Source organism: Lithobates pipiens, unplaced genomic scaffold (assembly GCF_037356315.1).
Source record: "Lithobates pipiens isolate NorthernLeopardFrog02 unplaced genomic scaffold, aLitPip1_a1.2 Scaffold_184, whole genome shotgun sequence".
NCBI classification, from domain to species: domain Eukaryota; kingdom Metazoa; phylum Chordata; class Amphibia; order Anura; family Ranidae; genus Lithobates; species Lithobates pipiens.
In genome coordinates, this window is record NW_027507760.1 from 152,068 (window position 1) to 172,154 (window position 20,087).

The window sequence follows — 20,087 nt, forward strand, 5'->3', positions numbered from 1 at the left end:
TTGGTACCTTATTTCACAAGCTGATTGGGCCTCCTGTCATGTGACTGTTTCACGTGGGTTTGCGCTGAACTCAGTTTGGCCTGAACTCGCGTGAGACTGTCACATGACAGCAAGCCGCCATCTCAATCAGCTGTGGTCATGGAATTCCCCACCCCCCCCCAACCCCGCATGTAACAAAGGGGCAGCCATAGTGATGACATCATTGACCTAGCATGGCCATATTTGGACAATATATAACCATGTGGCCATAAAGGGGTCAATGATGTCACCAGCACCCCCTTTTGTTGCGTGCGGTTGCAGAGTGGAGGAACTCCAAGGCTGCAGCTGATTGGGCCTCCTTGTCTCCCATGGCTTTGGACCAAACTTTAGCTTATCGTTAGTCACAGAACTTCATCAAGACCAGTCATAACCTTATACTTTATGTTACATTTCGATAACGTCTGATTGAATAGTAACCACATGGATGCAAAAACTTTTATGTTTTTACAGGAGAACAAGATGTCCAACGTCAGTGATGTGACGGAACCACCCACCTTTTACAACCATGCGCATTTGTTCAATGTCCTGGTTTTCTCTTTCACGACCCTCGTGGGCGTCCCCGGCAATGCTCTGGTGCTTTGGGTTACCGGAGTGAAGATGAAGCGGACCGTGATTACCATTTGGTTTTGGAACCTTGCCGTGGCCGATATCATGTGCTGCTTGTGTCTTCCGTTGATTATAGTGCAGTACTTCTACTCAAACTGGCTGTACGGTCCGGTGCTCTGCAAGAGTTTACCCTTCGTCATTCTTTTAAACATGTTCACCAGCGTCTTCACCTTGGTGGCTATCAGTGTTGACCGGTGCATCCTGGTTGTCCTACCCATTTGGGCCCGAAATCACCGAGGAGTACGAAAGGCGTGGATGACCTGCTTGGCTATTTGGATGATGTCCTTCATAATCTGTATACCTAAGTTCCTGTACAGAACTTTCTCCGCTTCCAATGGGTCAGTTCGATGCACTTCTGAACCGCACATGACAGAGCCCACCACTTACATCTATATGGTTTTTGGTTTTCTGCTTCCATTCCTAATCATTTCTGCCTGTTACATTTCTGTGGCTTTTATATTGCACAATAGAAGAGTTACAGAAATTGGTAATAAAATCATCAAGGTGTCTTTAGGGATCATAGTCGCATTTTTCATCACCTGGGCCCCCTACCACATCATGGGCGTAGTCCTGATATTCACTAAAAATGAACTGGCGGACATCCTAGATCTGTTCTCGCAGGCCCTGGCCCTGTTCAATAGTTGCGTCAACCCGATTCTCTATGTCTTCATGGGGAAAGATATGAAGGATAAGGTGAGACAACCTATTGCGAGACTCATGCAAAATACATTTAGCGAAAGCTCGTCAAGCGGCGGAGCACCTCGCAGGTCAAACCGGGCGGCCGAAGACGTGACTCCACAGTAAGGATCTCGGTGTAAAATGCCGACTTATGCCAAAAAGACGAAGAAAGACCTCTGCTTGAATGTTTAGAAGGACCTGTAGACTTCTTTGTTGTATTAGGGATTTGTGAGCAACTGGCTGCTGGAAATCCATGCATGCTTGGGTAGCCATATGTTGGCAGATGTCTTGTGCAAGTCACGTGCCATCAGGGCTGTTTGACCAACTCACACAATGGGTGTTACATAGTTAGTTAGGTTGCATAAAGACACCAGTCCATCCAGTGTGAGTGTCTACAATTGTCCCTATCCCTGTACATTGCATCAGTCCTTACCCTCAAGGTTCCCACAATCCAAGGTCCCCATTCATATACTAGGGGCCAATTTTGGACAGAAGCCAATTAATCTACCTGCATGTCTTTGTAGTGTGGGAGGAAACCGGAGTACCCGGAGGAAACCCACACAGGCACAGGGAGAACATGCAAACTCCAGGCAGGTAGTGTCATGGTTGGGATCCGAACCAGCAACCCTTTTAATGCTAGGCGAGAGTGCTACCCACTACACCACTGTGCCACTCACTACACCACTGTGCCACTCACTACACCACTGTGCTGCCACGTGCACTGCATTTAGGCTACTCAACCTGCCTGCTATATCACATTGACATACCCCATGCTTATGAAAGCCTTGGACTTCAGCGGAGCTGTCTTGAATATTGACGGGGCCCTGGACAAATATTTTCTTGCCTCCCCCCCCAACATCCCAAAAAACAAACAAACACACCCATAGATTTGTCTGAAAAGAAAACCCCATGAATACACAGGATCCCCCCCCCCCCAATGCTAGCTGCACCATTAAATGGGACCCCCCCTCCTCCATTATTATACAAGACCCCTTCCGCATACTACCCCAATCATTACAAACGATCCCCTCCCCCATACTATCCCCATCACTACACAGGACCCCTCCCCCATACTACCTGCACTATTACATGGGACCTCCCCTCCTCCATCATTATACAAGACCCCTTCCGCATACTACCCCAATCATTACAAATTATCCCTTCCCCCATACTATCCCCATGATTACACAGGACCCCTCCGCCATACTCCCCTCATTATTACACAGGACCCCTCCTCCATACTCCCCTCATTATTACACAGGACCCCTCCGCCATACTCCCCCTCATTATTACAAAGGACCCCTCCGCCATACTCCCCTCATTATTACACAGAACCCCTCCGCCATACTCCCCTCATTATTACACAGAACCCCTCCGCCATACTCCCCTCATTATTACACAGAACCCCTCCGCCATACTCCCTTCATTATTACACAGAACCCCTCCGCCATACTCCCCCTCATTATTACACAGGACCCCTCTGCCATACTCCCCCTCATTATTACACAGGACCCCTCTGCCATACTCCCCTCATTATTACACAGGATCCCTCCGCCATACTCCCCTCATTATTACACAGGATCCCCTCCGCCATACTCCCCTCATTATTACACAGGACCCCTCCTCCATACTCCCCTCATTATTACACAGGATCCCCTCCGCCATACTCCCCTCATTATTACACAGGATCCCCTCCGCCATACTCCCCTCATTATTACACAGGACCCCTCCACCATACTCCCCTCATTATTACACAGGACCCCTCCGCCATACTCCCCTCATTATTACACAGGACCCCTCCGCCATACTCCCCTCATTATTACACAGGATCCCCTCCGCCATACTCCCCTCATTATTACACAGGACCCCTCCGCCATACTCCCTTCATTATTACAAAGGACCCCTCCGCCATACTCCCCTCATTATTACACAGGACCCCTCCTCCATACTCCCCTCATTATTACACAGGATCCCCTCCGCCATACTCCCCTCATTATTACACAGGATCCCCTCCGCCATACTCCCCTCATTATTACACAGGATCCCTCCGCCATACTCCCCCCATTATTACACAGAACCCCTCCGCCATACTCCCCTCATTATTACACAGGATCCCCTCCGCCATACTCCCCTCATTATTACACAGGACCCCTCCACCATACTCCCCTCATTATTACACAGGACCCCTCCGCCATACACCCCCCATTATTACACAGGACCCCTCTGCCATACTCCCCTTATTATTACACAGGACCCCTCCGCCATACTCCCCCTCATTATTACACAGGACCCCTCCGCCATACTCCCCTCATTATTACAAAGGACCCCTCCGCCATACTCCCCTCATTATTACACAGAACCCCTCCGCCATACTCCCCTCATTATTACACAGAACCCCTCTGCCATACTCCCTTCATTATTACACAGAACCCCTCCGCCATACTCCCCTCATTATTACACAGGACCCCTCTGCCATACTCCCTTCATTATTACACAGAACCCCTCCGCCATACTCCCTTCATTATTACACAGAACCCCTCCGCCATACTCCCCTCATTATTACACAGGACCCCTCTGCCATACTCCCCTCATTATTACACAGGACCCCTCTGCCATACTCCCCTCATTATTACACAGAACCCCTCTGCCATACTCCCTTCATTATTACACAGAACCCCTCCGCCATACTCCCCTCATTATTACAAAGGACCCCTCCGCCATACTCCCCCTCATTATTACACAGGACCCCTCCGCCATACTCCCCCTCATTATTACACAGGACCCCTCCGCCATACTCCCCTCATTATTACACAGAACCCCTCCGCCATACTCCCCTCATTATTACACAGAACCCCTCCGCCATACTCCCTTCATTATTACACAGAACCCCTCCGCCATACTCCCCTCATTATTACAAAGGACCCCTCCGCCATACTCCCCTCATTATTACACAGGACCCCTCCGCCATACTCCCCCTCATTATTACACAGGACCCCTCCGCCATACTCCCCCTCATTATTACACAGGACCCCTCCACCATACTCCCCTCATTATTACACAGGACCCCTCCGCCATACTCCCCTCATTATTACAAAGGACCCCTCTGCCATACTCCCCTCATTATTACACAGGACCCCTCCGCCATACTCCCCTCATTATTACACAGGACCCCTCCGCCATACTCCCCTCATTATTACAAAGGACCCCTCCGCCATACTCACCTCCTTATTACACAGGACCCCTCCTCCATACTCCCCCTCATTATTACAAAGGACCCCTCCGCCATACTCCCCTCATTATTACACAGGACCCCTCCGCCATACTCCCCTCATTATTACACAGGACCCCTCCGCCATACTCCCCTAATAATTACACAGGACCCCTCCGCTATACTCCCCTCATTATTACACAGGACCCCTCCGCCATACTCCCCTCATTATTACACAGGACCCCTCCGCCATACTCCCCCTTATTATTACAAAGGACCCCTCCGCCATACTCCCCTCATTATTACACAGGACCCCTCCGCCATACTCCCCTCATTATTACACAGGACCCCTCCACCATACTCCCCTCATTATTACACAGGACCCCTCCGCCATACTCCCCTCATTATTACACAGGACCCCTCCGCCATACTCCCCCCATTATTACACAGGACCCCTCCGCCATACTCCCCCCATTATTACACAGGACCCCTCCGCCATACTCCCCCCATTATTACACAGGACCCCTCCGCCATACTCCCCCCATTATTACACAGGACCCCTCCGCCATACTCCCCTCATTATTACACAGGACCCCTCCGCCATACTCCCCTCATTATTACACAGGATCCCTCCGCCATACACCCCCCATTATTACACAGGACCCCTCTGCCATACTCCCCTCATTATTACAAAGGACCCCTCCTCCATACTCCCCGTCATTATTACACAGGACCCCTCTGCCATACTCCCCTCATTATTACAAAGGACCCCTCCTCCATACTCCCCGTCATTATTACACAGGACCCCTCCGCCATACTCCCCTCATTATTACAAAGGACCCCTCCTCCATACTCCCCGTCATTATTACACAGGACCCCTCTGCCATACTCCCCTCATTATTACAAAGGACCCCTCCGCCATACTCCCCCCATTATTACACAGGACCCCTCCGCCATACTCCCCTCATTATTACACAGGACCCCTCCGCCATACACCCCCCATTATTACACAGGACCCCTCTGCCATACTCCCCTCATTATTACAAAGGACCCCTCCGCCATACTCCCCCCATTATTACACAGGACCCCTCCGCCATACTCCCCTCATTATTACACAGGATCCCTCCGCCATACACCCCCCATTATTACACAGGACCCCTCTGCCATACTCCCCTCATTATTACAAAGGACCCCTCCTCCATACTCCCCGTCATTATTACACAGGACCCCTCTGCCATACTCCCCCTTATTATTACAAAGGACCCCTCCGCCATACTCCCCTCATTATTACACAGGACCCCTCCGCCATACTCCCCTAATAATTACACAGGATCCCTCCGCCATACTCTCCTCATTATTACACAGGACCCCTCCGCCATACTCCCCCTCATTATTACAAAGGACCCCTCCGCCATACTCCCCTCATTATTACACAGGACCCCTCCGCCATACTCCCCTCATTATTACACAGGACCCCTCCGCCATACTCCCCCTCATTATTACAAAGGACCCCTCCGCCATACTCCCCCTCATTATTACAAAGGACCCCTCCGCCATACTCCCCTCATTATTACACAGGACCCCTCCGCCATACTCCCCTCATTATTACAAAGGACCCCTCCGCCATACTCCCCTCATTATTACACAGGATCCCCTCCCCCTTACTACCCCATCATTACACAGAACTAGGGCGGCAACTAACAATTATTTTCATAATCGATTTATTGTTTCGATTAATCGGTTAATAACCTTCAAAAAAGTGTGGTGTATAATTTAGTTAATATGTAAAGTTTAAAAAAAGGCAATTTATTCTTAAATATCTCTATATGAAGTGGTAAATATAAATCACCAACTATATGGTTAGGGAGCAAAATATCGAATCCACTCTGAGAATAACAGACAGAAGAGATATATACTGTATATACTATTAGAGGAGATACACTGTATATACTATTAGAAGAGATACACCGTATATACTATTAGAGGGGATATATACTATTAGAGGGGATATATACTGTATATACTATTAGAGAGGATATATACTGTATATACTATTAGAAGAGATACACTGTATATACTATTAGAGGAGATATATACTGTATATACTATTGGCCCTTGTACACACGGTCGGAGATTCTGACGACCAAATCCGTCGGAGTTATTCCGACGGATTAATCCCGGACGAGGTCCGAAAGGGATGTTGCATACACACGGTCGGACAAAGTTGTCGGAAAATCCGATTGTATACTATTAGAGGGGATATATACTGTATATACTATTGAGGAGATATACTGTATATACTATTAGAAGGGATATACTGTATATACTATTAGAAGGGATAAATACTGTATATACTATTAGAGGAGATATATTGTATATACTATTAGAGGGGATATATACTGGATATACTATTAGAGGAGATATACTGTATATACTATTAGAGGGGATATATACTGTATATACAATTAAAGGAGATATACTGTATATACTATTAGAGGAGATATATACTGTATATACTATTAGAGGAGAGATATACTGTATAGACTATTAGTGGAGATATACTGTATATACTATTAGAGGAGCCTTGCCCCTGCCAGGAGCCTTGCGGCACAGGTAGTTCAGGGTTTGAGGCCCTTCCTCTGTGAAGGACGACCATTACTATACCCCGGTGTATGTTTTGCTGTCATTTCATGGTTCACTTTTTTGTTCATAAGGTTCAACAAACACCCCACTGAGAAGCCCCAAAAAAAAAAAGAACACATTAAAGAATACTACATTAGAAAGAAAGAATTGTTGTGACTTTATATGAGGCCATGGCTGTCCAGTACACAGGTTTCCACCCCTGATTATATAAAAAGAAGGGGGAATGAGGGCAGAAGGGGCAATGGGACTTTATATGAAGCACAGCACTGAGGATGAAACATTCAATAAAGGTAAACATGGTATTTATTAGTGACAAAATTGAGCAATTGAGTGCAATAGATGATATTCATATTATATCAATAAGTATGGTACAGAGAAGGTAAAACATGATTAATAAATCGCATAATCGTAAAATTGGTTGCATAATAAACAATGTAACACATGATTAATAATGACATCCGCAGTGCGCCCAAATTATGTACACATAATAAGTATTATATTAAATTAATTGAAGACTCAAACAATTGAAAGCCAACGATATGCACATGGTTACTGTGACATGACATTGAATATGAAAGCTCAACGCGTTTCGTGGATTAATTCCACTCATCAGGAGCAGCTATGGGAATACCTATAATAAATTATAAATGAATGATTAATGGTTATGTGAAGGATATGCTGTGTGTTGTTATGTATACTGACACTTGTAATCTCTGTCTACTTACTCTGTCTCTCTACTCTATAAACATCGTTGAAAGAGAAAAAACAATTTGTGACAATAAAAGTGAGATTTCTTTTATCGTATATTGTTGTACATGTTTCTTACTTACTAGTAGCCCCCCCCCCCCGGTACAGTCGCATTGTCCTCTTCTATTGGTGGTGTTATTGGTAAATTGGGGATGGGTGAAAAAACTATATTGGGTGGTCATATGTTTAATTCAATATCATAAAAACCAGCGCTGATTTTATTCCATAAATTAAAAAGTTAACCTTTTATCATCCTCTTTGCCATCTCCGGGATCTTTCAGCTACTACCGGTCTACCTGCACTGCCTCCAGGAGTGGTGTAAATTTTTGTTTATTAAAAATCTTACAAACATAATAAAAAACATATTTACTTATATACAAAATAAATAAATAAATATAAAAAAAAAAAATTATATATATATACATACACATACAGTGCCTTGCGAAAGTATTCGGCCCCCTTGAACTTTTCAACCTTTTGCCACATTTCAGGCTTCAAACATAAAGATATAACATTTTTATTTTTTGTGAAGAATCACCAACAAGTGGGACACAATTGTGAAGTGGAACGAAATCTATTGGATTTTTTAAACTTTTTTAGCAAATAAAAAACTGAAAAGTGGTGCGTGCAAAATTATTCGGCCCCTTTACTTTCAGTGCAGCAAACTCACTCCAGAAGTTCAGCGAGGATCTCTGAATGATCCAATGTTGTCCTAAATGACTGATGGTGATAAATAGAATCCACCTGTGTGTAATCAAGTCTCTGTATAAATGCACCTGCTCTGTGATAGTCTCAGGGTTCTGTTGAAAGCGCAGAGAGCATCATGAAGACCAAGGAACACACCAGGCAGGTCCGTAATACTGTTGTGGAGAAGTTTAAAGCCGGATTTGGATACAAAAAGATTTCCCAAGCTTTAAACATCCCAAGGAGCACTGTGCAAGCGATCATTTTGAAATGGAAGGAGTATCAGACCACTGCAAATCTACCAAGACCTGGCCGTCCCTCTAAACTTTCAGCTCAGACAAGGAGAAGACTGATCAGAGATGCAGCCAAGAGGCCCATGATCACTCTGGATGAACTGCAGAGAACTACAGCTGAGGTGGGAGAGTCTGTCCATAGGACAACAATCAGTCGTACACTGCATAAATCTGCCCTTTATGGAAGAGTGGCAAGAAGAAAGCCATTTCTCAAAGATATCCATAAAAAGTCTCGTCTAAAGTTTGCCACAAGCCACCTGGGAGACACACCAAACATGTGCAAGAAGGTGCTCTGGTCACATGAAACCAAAATCCAACTTTTTGCCCACAATGCAAAACGATATGTTTGGCGTAAAAGCAACACAGCTCATCACCCTCAACACACCATCCCCACTGTCACACATGGTGGTGGCAGCATCATGGTTTGGGCCTGCTTTTCTTCAGCAGGGACAGGGAAGATGGTTAAAATTGAGGGGAAGATGGATGCAGCCAAATACAGGACTATTCTGGATGAAAACCTGTTGGAGTCTGCAAAAGACCTGAAACTGGGACGGAGATTTATCTTCCAACAAGACAATGATCCCAAACATACAGCAAAATCTACAAAGGAATGGTTCACAAATAAACGTATCCAGGTGTTAGAATGGCCAAGTCAAAGTCCAGACCTGAATCCAATCGAGAATCTGTGGAAAGAGCTGAAAACTGCTGTTCACAAACGCTCTCCATCCAACCTCACTGAGCTCCAGCTGTTTTGCAAGGAAGAATGGGCAAGAATTTCAGTCTCTCGATGTGCAAAACTGATAGAGACACCCCAAGCGACTTGCAGCTGTAATCGCAGCAAAAGGCGGCTCTACAAAGTATTAACACAAGGGGGCCGAATCATTTTGCACGCCCCCCTTTTCATTTTTTTATTAGTTAAAAAAGTTTCGAAAATCCAATAGATTTCGTTCCACTTCACAATTGTGTCCCACTTGTTGGTGATTCTTCAAAAAAAAAAAAAATTTTATATCTTTATGTTTGAAGCCTGAAATGTGGCAAAAGGTTGAAAAGTTCAAGGGGGGTGAATACTTTCTCAAGGCACTGTGTATATATAAATTAGACAGACATTGGGGGACAGAGCAAGGAGTAGAAGCAGCAGTGACAGCCCACAGCTCCATCAGATATCGGAGCTGTAGGGAGATTCTTTCCTCCTTATCTGCTGTGTGTGTATCTCTCCGAATGTCTTCACCAGTATAGAGCCACTAGAGGGGGGTTAGCAAGGTCCCCTCCGATCACCCCTCACCTATTCCTGGATGGGGGTCCCCCTTATCACCCCTACATTCCTCCTAGCTGGGGGTCTTTGTTTACTTGTGGGGGAGGAAGGGGAGTTCCTATGTTCCTGGATAGGGGCCGCCTTATCACCCTCCCTGCAGTCCTACTGGCTGGGGGTCTTCTATAACTGGAGAGAGCAGGGAGGCAAATTCCTGTATATCTGGATGGGGGTCCCCTCTTATAACCCCCCCCCTCCAACAATCCTAGTCTCACGTACTCCAAGCAATGCTGCACCTGTTACTGCGTGTAATACTGCACCTGCTACTGCAAGCAATGCTGCACCTGTTACTGCGTGTAATACTGCACCTGTTATTGCAATCGATACCGCACCTGTTACTGCAAGCGATACTGCACCTGTTGCTCTGTGTGATATTGCGTCTGTTACCCAGTGCGATACTGCACCTGTTACTCCATGTAATACTGCACGTGTTACTGCAAGTGATACTTCACCTGTTACTGCACACAATACTTCACCTGTTACAGTGAGAGATACTGAACCTGTTGCCATATGTAACGATACTAGCGTTAGCATCTGTGTTCTGAACAAAACCTTGTTATCCTTAACTTGCATACTTCGAAATACAATCACTGTTAACCCTTTGTGGATTCTGTGTAAGCTGCTTCCTTAACCTGGGTATCCTACTCCTGGCCCCACCCACAAGATGATTGGGCTTCCTGTCATGTGACAGTCTCACGTGGGTTTGCACTGAACTCAGTTTGGCCCAAACTCACATGAGACTGTCACATGACAGCAGGCTGCCACCCCTAATCGGTTGTGGTCATGGAATTCCCCACCCCCGCATGTAACAAAGGGGCAGGCATGTTGGTGACATCATTGTGGACAATGCTAATGAACAGTATATGTCCATGTGGCCATAATGGGTCAATGATGTCACCAGCATCCCCGCTCCTTTATGTTAAAAGACTGTTTCCCTTGTTATGTGAGGTTGATGAATTCCGTGGCCGCAGCTAACTGGGCCTCCTGTCATGGGCTCATCACTAGTTACGGAAATCCATCATGACCAGAAATAATCTTTTACTTTATATTACATTTAATGAAATCTGATTGGACGATAACCACATGGATGCAATAACTTTTGATGTCTTTACAGATGTCCAACGTCAGTGATGAGACGGAATCAAAGGGCTTTTACACCCATGAGCATTTGTTTACTATCATACTCTTATCTTTCACGACCCTCGTGGGCGTCCCCGGCAATGCTCTGGTGCTCTGGGTTACCGGAGTGAAGATGAAGCGGACCATGACTACCATTTGGTTTTGGAACCTTGCTGTGGCCGATATTATCTGCTGCTTGTTTCTCCCATTCACTATAGTGCAGTACTTCTACGGAGAATGGCTGTACGGTCCCGTGCTCTGCAAGATGATTCACTTCGTTGTTCCATTGAACATGTTCACCAGCGTCTTCACCTTGGTGGCTATCAGTGTTGACCGTTGCATCCTGGTTGTCCAACCCATTTGGGCCCGAAATCACCGAGGAGTACGAACGGCGTGGATGACCTGCTTGGCTATTTGGATGATGTCCTTCCTGATGTGTCTACCTAAAGTCCTGTACCAAAAAATCTACACTTCTGACAACAAAACTCTTTGCTATTCTGAAGAGCACATAATAGAGCCCACCACTTACATTAATATAGTTTTTGGTTTTCTGCTTCCATTCCTAATCATTTCTGCCTGTTACATTTCTGTGGCTTTTATATTACACAATAGAAGAGCTACAGAAGTTGGTAATAAAATCATCAAGGTGTCTTTAGGGATCATAGTCGCATTTTTTATCACCTGGGCCCCCTACCACATCATGGGTGTAGTCCTGCTATTCACTGTAAGTCATGTAGCGCTCATCCTAGATCTGTTCTCACTGTCTCTGGCCATGTTCAATAGTTGCATCAACCCAATTCTCTATGTCTTCATGGGGAAAGATATGAAGGATAAGGTGAAACATTCTATTTCAGAGCTCATGCAAAGTACACTTACTGAAAGCCTATCAAAAACACCACCTGAGAGCAATCAGCACATTGGAGCGGACAACGTGCCGCTACAGTGAAGATCTCATTGTAAAATGTGCCAAAGGATGATTGCCAAGACAATTGAAGGAAGACCTCCGTGTGAATGCTTAAGAATCTGTAGACTAGTGATTGTGGTCAACTGCAACTACAGGAAATCTTATCAGGGCATTCTAAGGTGGCTGTACATGGGCAGATATCTTGTACAAGTCACATGTCATCGAGGCCTACTGCTGTTTGACTGACGCGGCCAATGGGCGTTGGCGGCACACACATAAGGTCTAGGCTTCCGAACCTACGTGCTTAAATCGCATTGATATATCCCATGCTTATGAAAACCCTGGTCTTCAGGGACAACTTTCTCAAGTGCCTGGTATCCCCCCCCCCCCCCTACCAAGATAGGAAAGCCTCACCTTTATTGCCCAAGGAGCAAGAAGATAGAGCAAAGTCCTACATTTTACATTTTGCAAATTAGCTTCAGCCAATTCAGTCAGTTACAGTCCAATGAAAAGTAATTACAGGCTTGCCTCTAGGGAATGGGTGTCCAACCTGTGGCCCTCTAGCTGTTGTGAAACTCCAAGTCCCATCATGCCTCTGCCTTTGGAATTCGCAAATGTACTTGTCAGCCTTATATTGCTTCGTAGTTCTGCAACAGCTGGAGGGCACAGTTCGAGCACCCATGCTCTAGGGGCAAAATCCGTTTGGTCAGGTTGGGGTATCCTGGTTGATTGTTTCCTCCATAAGCCCTAAAAAATGTTCCTCAAATATACATGTACAAGCAGTAGTGACGGTTGGTGGTCAAAATTTTTTTTGGGGGGGGGGGGGCGCAAAGAAACTGAAAAATACTGAACCCATCAATTGCAGCCTCACTGTGCCCATCAAATGCAGCTATTGTGCCCCATCATATGGCAGCCATTTGTGCCGTCAAATGCAGCCACTTGGGCTCGTCAAATGCAGCCACTTGTGCCCAGTATATGCAGCCACTTGTGCCCATCAAATGCAGCCACTTGTGCCCATCAAATGCAGCCAGGCATGTCCCTCGGCTTGGTTGTCACTTCACTAACCCCCCCAATGGCCGGCAGTGATGGGGCTCTCCTCCTCGGCGGCTCTCCCCCTCAGCGGGAGGTGGCGGCTCTCCTCCTCATCGTGATGCGGCGGATGCGGCTCCTATGTCCGCTCTGTGACCTTTGGGTCTTTTTCCTTTCTCCAACCAGGGAGGGGGGGGGGTCCTCTTTTTTGGGACAGCCCTGCAAGAACTTGCAGGACCGGCTTTCAGCAGGTCTCTATAGAGCAGTAAAAAGAAATTGTAAAAGCGAGCTCAATAGTAAATAAATAAATAAATCCCTCTGAAGGGTGAAACCAACACTCTGAAGAGCCAGCTCAGTACCATCTCTATGCCGATGACACCCAAATCTGTCTACTCCTCATCTCACTCCTTCAGCCTCCTCTCGCATTACTAACTACTAGCGGACATATCAGCATGGATGTCAGAGTCACACCGCTTCCTTAAACTGAATCTCTCTAAACCCGAGCTCATAATATTCCCTCCCGCCTGTGCCCCCCTCCATGACTTTTCCATCAAGATCAATAATGCAGCCATCAATCCCTCCCCCCATGCCTAGGTGTAAACCTAGACTCTGACCTTTCAGCCCCAAAGCCAATGGTTGTGAAAAGCTTGTAGACATCACCGGCGCAACATCTCTCAATTCTCCCCTTTTTAACTAATGAAACCACCAAGATCCTCATTCACCCACTTCAATTTAATGTCCTCTACTTCTCTCTGCCAATCCCTCCACTGGCTTCCATTCAGTGTTCTCCACCTCTCTCTCTGCCAATCCCTCCGCTGGCTTCCATTCAGTGTCCTCCACCCCTCTCTGCCAATCCCTCCACTGGCTTCTATTCAGTGTCCTCCACCCCTCTCTGCCAATCCCTCTGCTGGCTTCCATTCAGTGTCCTCCACCCCTCTCTGCCAATCCCTCCACTGGCTTCTATTCAGTGTCCTCCACCCCTCTCTACCAATCCCTCCACTGGCTTCTATTCAGTGTCCTCCACCCCTCTCTGCCAATCCCTCCACTGGCTTCTATTCAGTGTCCTTCACCCATCTCTGCCAATCCCTCCACTGGCTTCCATGCAGTGTCCTCCACCCCTCTCTGCCAATCCCTCCACTGACCTCCATTCAGTGTCCTCCACCCCTCTCTGCCAATCCCTCCGCTGGCTTCCATTTAGTGTCCTCCACCCCTCTCTGCCAATCCCTCCACTGACTTTCATTCAGTGTCCTCCACCCCTCTCTGCCAATCCCTCCGCTGGCTTCCATTTAGTGTCCTCCACCCCTCTCTGCCAATCCCTCCACTGACTTTCATTCAGTGTCCTCCACCCCTCTCTGCCAATCACTCCGCTGGCTTCCATTTAGTGTCCTCCACCCCTCTCTGCCAATCCCTCCACTGGTTTCCATTCAGTGTCCTTCACCCATCTCTGCCAATCCCTCCACTGGCTTCCATTCAGTCTTCTCCACCCCTCTCTGCCAATCCCTCCGCTGGCTTCCATTTAGTGTCCTCCACCCCTCTCTACCAATCCCTCCACTCACCTCCATTCAGTGTCCTCCACCCCTCTCTGCCAATCCCTCCACTGGCTTCCATTCAGTGTCCTCCACCCCTCTCTGCCAATCACTCCGCTGGCTTCCATTTAGTGTCCTCCACCCCTCTCTGCCAATCCCTCCACTGGTTTCCATTCAGTGTCCTTCACCCATCTCTGGCAATCCCTCCGCTGGCTTCCATTCAGTGTCCTCTACCCCTCTCTGCCAATCCCTCCACTGGCTTCCATTCAGTGTCCTCCACCTCTCTCTGCCAATAACTCCACTGGCCTCCATTCAGTGTCCTTCACCCATCTCTGCCAATAACTCCGCTGGCTTCCATTCAGTGTCCTCCACCCTTCTCTGCCAATAACACCGCTGGCTTCCATTTAGTGTCCTCCACCCCTCTCTCCCAAACCCTCCACTGGATTCCATTTAGTGTCCTCCACCCCTCTCTGCCAATCCCTCCACTGGCTTCCACTCAGTATCCACCACCCCTCTCTGCCAATCCACTGCCTTCCACCAAGAATACAATTCAAAATACTAACAACAACATACAAAGCCATCCATTACTCTGCCCTGAACTACATTACCAACCTTGTCTCAAAATATCACCCTCTGTGCTCCATCCAACACCTCCTTCTCTCTAGCTTGAACATCATCTCCTCCCATGCTCATCTCCAAGACTTCTAAGACCTCTAAAAAACCCAGTGGCAGCCCCTCCATAGCCCCCCGCCCCCCCCCCCCATCAATGCCTTTGGCCGGTCGCTTGTATTCCAATAGGGTTTTGTTTTTTATTTTTTTAAGCACATGATTAGAGCCAGAGCCTCTAATAAGCTTCAAAAAAGGGTGGGCTCCGGATGCAGTTGTGTGACAATAGTGAATGAATATTCGCTATTGTAACACTGATTCTCCTCCCGGCCAATCAGGAAGCGGGTCCTGAGACCCGTCACCCGATTGGCCGAAAAGGAGATCCGATCGGATTGGCTGCCATTAGGAGACACAAAGGAAGTGAGGAAGCAGCTGCCCGCAGCACAGAGAGAGGCCGCCACCACCCGCCACTGACTGACTGACTGACCTGGGTGAGGGGGGTGCTGCCCGTGACCCAGGGGGGAGATATGTGGATTGTTTGCTGCCCCCCTCAAAAAAAAAAAAAAAACACCAGCCACCACTGGCAAAACTTCTCCCATGTTCTAGAACTTCCAACCCCCATCTACCTTTATGTCTCCGACTCTGTCCACCTTTAGGTGATCCCTGAATATGCATATCTTCAGGGACGTCTACCTGGCCTCCACCTAAAGACTGAACTTTTACTTTCTCCATCAACTCATCCAACCACCACCACCCCCCCTCCCCCTTTATAATATTTGGTAACTGACTGTCTCTCGTTGTTTTGTAAAGTGCTGTGAAATTTCTTGACGCCACATAAATCCTGTATAATAATAATAATTTCCATTTGGTCATGTGGTCTTTGTTGGAATGGGGGTTCAGCCCATCTGAACTCTGATCTTCCTCTTTAGCGGAAATCACAAGACTAAACATCTAGGCTTTTGTAAATGATACTTTGTAACCAATCTAACAATCAATCAGTTTATCAATAATTCAGAAAATTGTATTATAGACCTCAGACACCGACCAAAGAATCTACTTCTGGACTGCTTGAGGCTGGTCTGCATTCGCTGTTCTTCCAAAATTGCTTTTCTATATATTTATAGAGGATTGTATAATGTATCTTTAGAGTGTCATGACTTATACAAATTTAATTGTAAGCTAACTTAGATATTCAATGCGTCCCATAAACATAATATAAAGTGTAATATAGAAATAAATACGAAAATGTTTGAAAAATTTGAGCGTGTTTTTTAATTCTTTACTTTAATTTTCCTAGGGAGATAAAACAATACAGTAAAGGGAGTAGACAAGGATCAGAGGTCTTCACCTCATAAACTTCACCCCAAAATATTGTAAGGCTCATTAAACAGATAAGGTGCATGTGATAAACGGGGGGACATTTTATAGAGATGAAGCCACAAAGCTAGTTGGGGGTCTCTAGAACAGACATGGTTGGATTTACGCTGGCAAGACCCTACTCAGAGTGATTGGCATGCAAGACTAGAAGAGAGGAGAGCAGAGCTGATCTGAGTGTAGCAATGTAACAGAAAATAGATTTATTCAAAGTAATGCAATAATTCTAGGCTGTGTTTCATCCAGATCATTGCAGAGACATGTGGCAGCACTAAAAGAGCACAATCTCCTTGAACCCAAAGGCACACTGGCAGGGGCGGACTGACTATTGGGCTACTCAGGCACTGCCCGAGGGCCCCATGCCACTAGGGGGCCCCATCAGGGTTTCCAGCCTCAGTAAAACCAGGGACAGTATGTAAAACATTTTTTTTTTTTTTTACATCTGTCTTTGAAATGTTCCTTAGTGACATCCTTTTGGTCTACAAATCCCGAGATTATAGCTGCCCCACCCCTCCAGTACCTTCTCAGCCAATAGTAACATGTCTGTGTGTACTGTGTGTACATGTATGTGTATACTGTGTGTGTACTGTGTGATTGTATACTGTGTATACTGTGTGTGTGTGTTTGTGTATACTGTGTGGCCCCATAATCTCTGATTGCTCGGGGGCCCCATGAGTTGTCAGTCTGCCCCTGGGCACTGGTGGTTTTTGGTGCCCTGGGCTGGATGGAGGGTAGTGGCTACTCTCCTCTCTTCTACAGAGATTTCTTCTGCTCTACTGCTGGCTGCCTTTCAAGTGTGCTAAAGGTTCCTGTGGTTACCACCCAGGATACATGGACCTACCATTACTTGGACTCCTCTACCTTTCCCCTCCACCATGTCTCCTGAACTTTAATCCTGGAGACTATACATTTTAAACCCTGCCCCCCCCCGAGCAGAGGTGCTTTCGCTATAGTCATAAAGCCCCCCAGCGTGCCAAATTTCCCCTGTGCTATAATGCCACGTGCACGTGCCACGTGCACACGATCAGAATTATGGTCGGCAAAAAGGAATTCCGCTCAAGCTGTCTTGCCTACGCACGGTCACAACAAATTCCGACCGCCAAGAACGCGGTGACGTACAACGCATACGACGGGACTAGAAAAAGGAAGTCCAATAGCCAGTAGCCAATAGCTTCCGTCTTGTAGTTGAATCTAATAATGCGTGAGTTTTTGCGCATCTTAATTGCCTACACACGATCAGAATTTCCTACACACGATCAGAGTTTCCTACACACGATCAGAATTTTCGTCAGGAAAATTGAGAACATGCGCTCAAATTTTTGCTGGCGGGAATTCGGCCAGCTAAATTCCAGACGGAGCGTACACACGGTCGCATTTTCCGATGAAGAGCTCTCATCGGTCTTTTGCTGGCCGAAATTTCCGATCGTGTGTACCCGGCATAAGACTAGTGATCCTGTATCAGCTAAGGTGGCCAAGCCCACTGGCTTGATGAGTAGGGCCATAGGCTTCTGTTGGCATTTTGCAAGATGGGTGATGAATGCTTAAGCCTGATACACACTAATGCCTTTTGTCCTAAGCTGGTGTTGCATACACACGGTCGGACAAATTTGTCGGAAAATACAATAGTTCGGAACGTGATGACGTTCGTTCGTTACCACGGGACTGCGTTGAGGCTAGTAGCCTATAGCTTTGGTCTCGTAATTTGATCTGAGCATGCGTGGCACTTTGTCTGATCGAAATTCTCTACAAACGATCTGAAAAAGTCTGATTGGATTTTTTTGTCGAAAAATTTGAGATCCTGCTCTCAAATTTTTTTTCCGTCTGATTTTCCGATGGAAAAAGTCCAATAGAGCCCACACACACGTTCGGATTTTCCAACAATATAAGACGATCAGACCTTTTCCGTCTGAATTTCCAAACTGCGTGTACAGGACATAATAGTTTTTTTTTCATTCAACCCAACGCAGGTTGAATAAAAATGGCTGAGAGCACTGATCAGGAGCCGGTCAGCTGCTGGTTTTCCAGCATGCTCAACCGTCAGAAGCCGGCCAAATGACCGGATTCTGTTGGACCGGTTGACATACAGTGCCTTGCGAAAGTATTCTGCCCCCTTGAACTTTTCAACCTTTTGCCACATTTCAGGCTTCAAACATAAAGATATAACATTTTAATTTTTTGTGAAGAATCACCAACAAGTGGGACACAATTGTGAAGTGGAACGAAATCTATTGGATATTTTAAACTTTTTTAGCAAATAAAAAACTGAAAAGTGGTGCGTGCAAAATTATTCGGCCCCTTTACTTTCAGTGCAGCAAACTCACTCCAGAAGTTCAGCGAGGATCTCTGAATGATCCAATGTTGTCCTAAATGACTGATGGTGATAAATAGAATCCACCTGTGTGTAATCAAGTCTCTGTATAAATGCACCTGCTCTGTGATAGTCTCAGAGCATCATGAAGACCAAGGAACACACCAGGCAGGTCTGTAATACTGTTGTAGAGAAGTTTAAAGCCGGATTTGGATACAAAAAGATTTCCCAAGCTTTAAACATCCCAAGGAGCACTGTGCAAGCGATCATTTTGAAATGGAAGGAGTATCAGACCACTGCAAATCTACCAAGACCTGGCCGTCCCTCTAAACTTTCAGCTCAGACAAGGAGAAGACTGATCAGAGATGCAGCCAAGAGGTCCATGATCACTCTGGATGAACTGCAGAGAACTACAGCTGAGGTGGGAGAGTCTGTCCATAGGACAACAATCAGTCGTACACTGCACAAATCTGGCCTTTATGGAAGAGTGGCAAGAAGAAAGCCATTTCTCAAAGATATCCATAAAAAGTCTTGTCTAAAGTTTGCCACAAGCCACCTGGGAGACGCACCAAACATGTGGAAGAAGGTGCTCTGGTCAGATGAAACCAAAATCGAACTTTTTGCCCACAATGCAAAACGATATGTTTGGCGTAAAAGCAACACAGCTCATCACCCTCAACACACCATCCCCACTGTCAAACATGGTGGTGGCAGCATCATGGTTTGGGCCTGCTTTTCTTCAGCAGGGACAGGGAAGATGGTTAAAATTGAGGGGAAGATGGATGCAGCCGAATACAGGACCCTTCTGGATGAAAACCCTTCTGGATGTTGGAGTCTGCAAAAGACCTGAAACTGGGACGGAGATTTATCTTCCAACAAGACAATGATCCCAAACATACAGCAAAATCTACAAAGGAATGGTTCACAAATAAACGTATCCAGGTGTTAGAATGGCCAAGTCAAAGTCCAGACCTGAATCCAATCGAGAATCTGTGGAAAGAGCTGAAAACTGCT

At 46.4% G+C, this 20,087-nt stretch overlaps 2 protein-coding genes across 2 annotated transcripts; both read left to right on the top strand.

The window, feature by feature from the left end:
• Positions 1-477: 477 nt before the first annotated feature.
• LOC143995700 (C3a anaphylatoxin chemotactic receptor-like) lies at positions 478-1,624 on the top strand. Its single transcript, XM_077490449.1, has one exon. The coding sequence runs from the start codon at positions 478-480 to the stop codon at positions 1,447-1,449; it is 972 nt and encodes a 323-aa protein (XP_077346575.1). The 3' UTR covers positions 1,450-1,624.
• A 9,685-nt stretch (positions 1,625-11,309) lies between these two features.
• LOC143995701 (C3a anaphylatoxin chemotactic receptor-like) lies at positions 11,310-12,344 on the top strand. Its single transcript, XM_077490450.1, has one exon. The coding sequence runs from the start codon at positions 11,310-11,312 to the stop codon at positions 12,270-12,272; it is 963 nt and encodes a 320-aa protein (XP_077346576.1). The 3' UTR covers positions 12,273-12,344.
• The last annotated feature ends 7,743 nt before the right edge of the window (positions 12,345-20,087 follow it).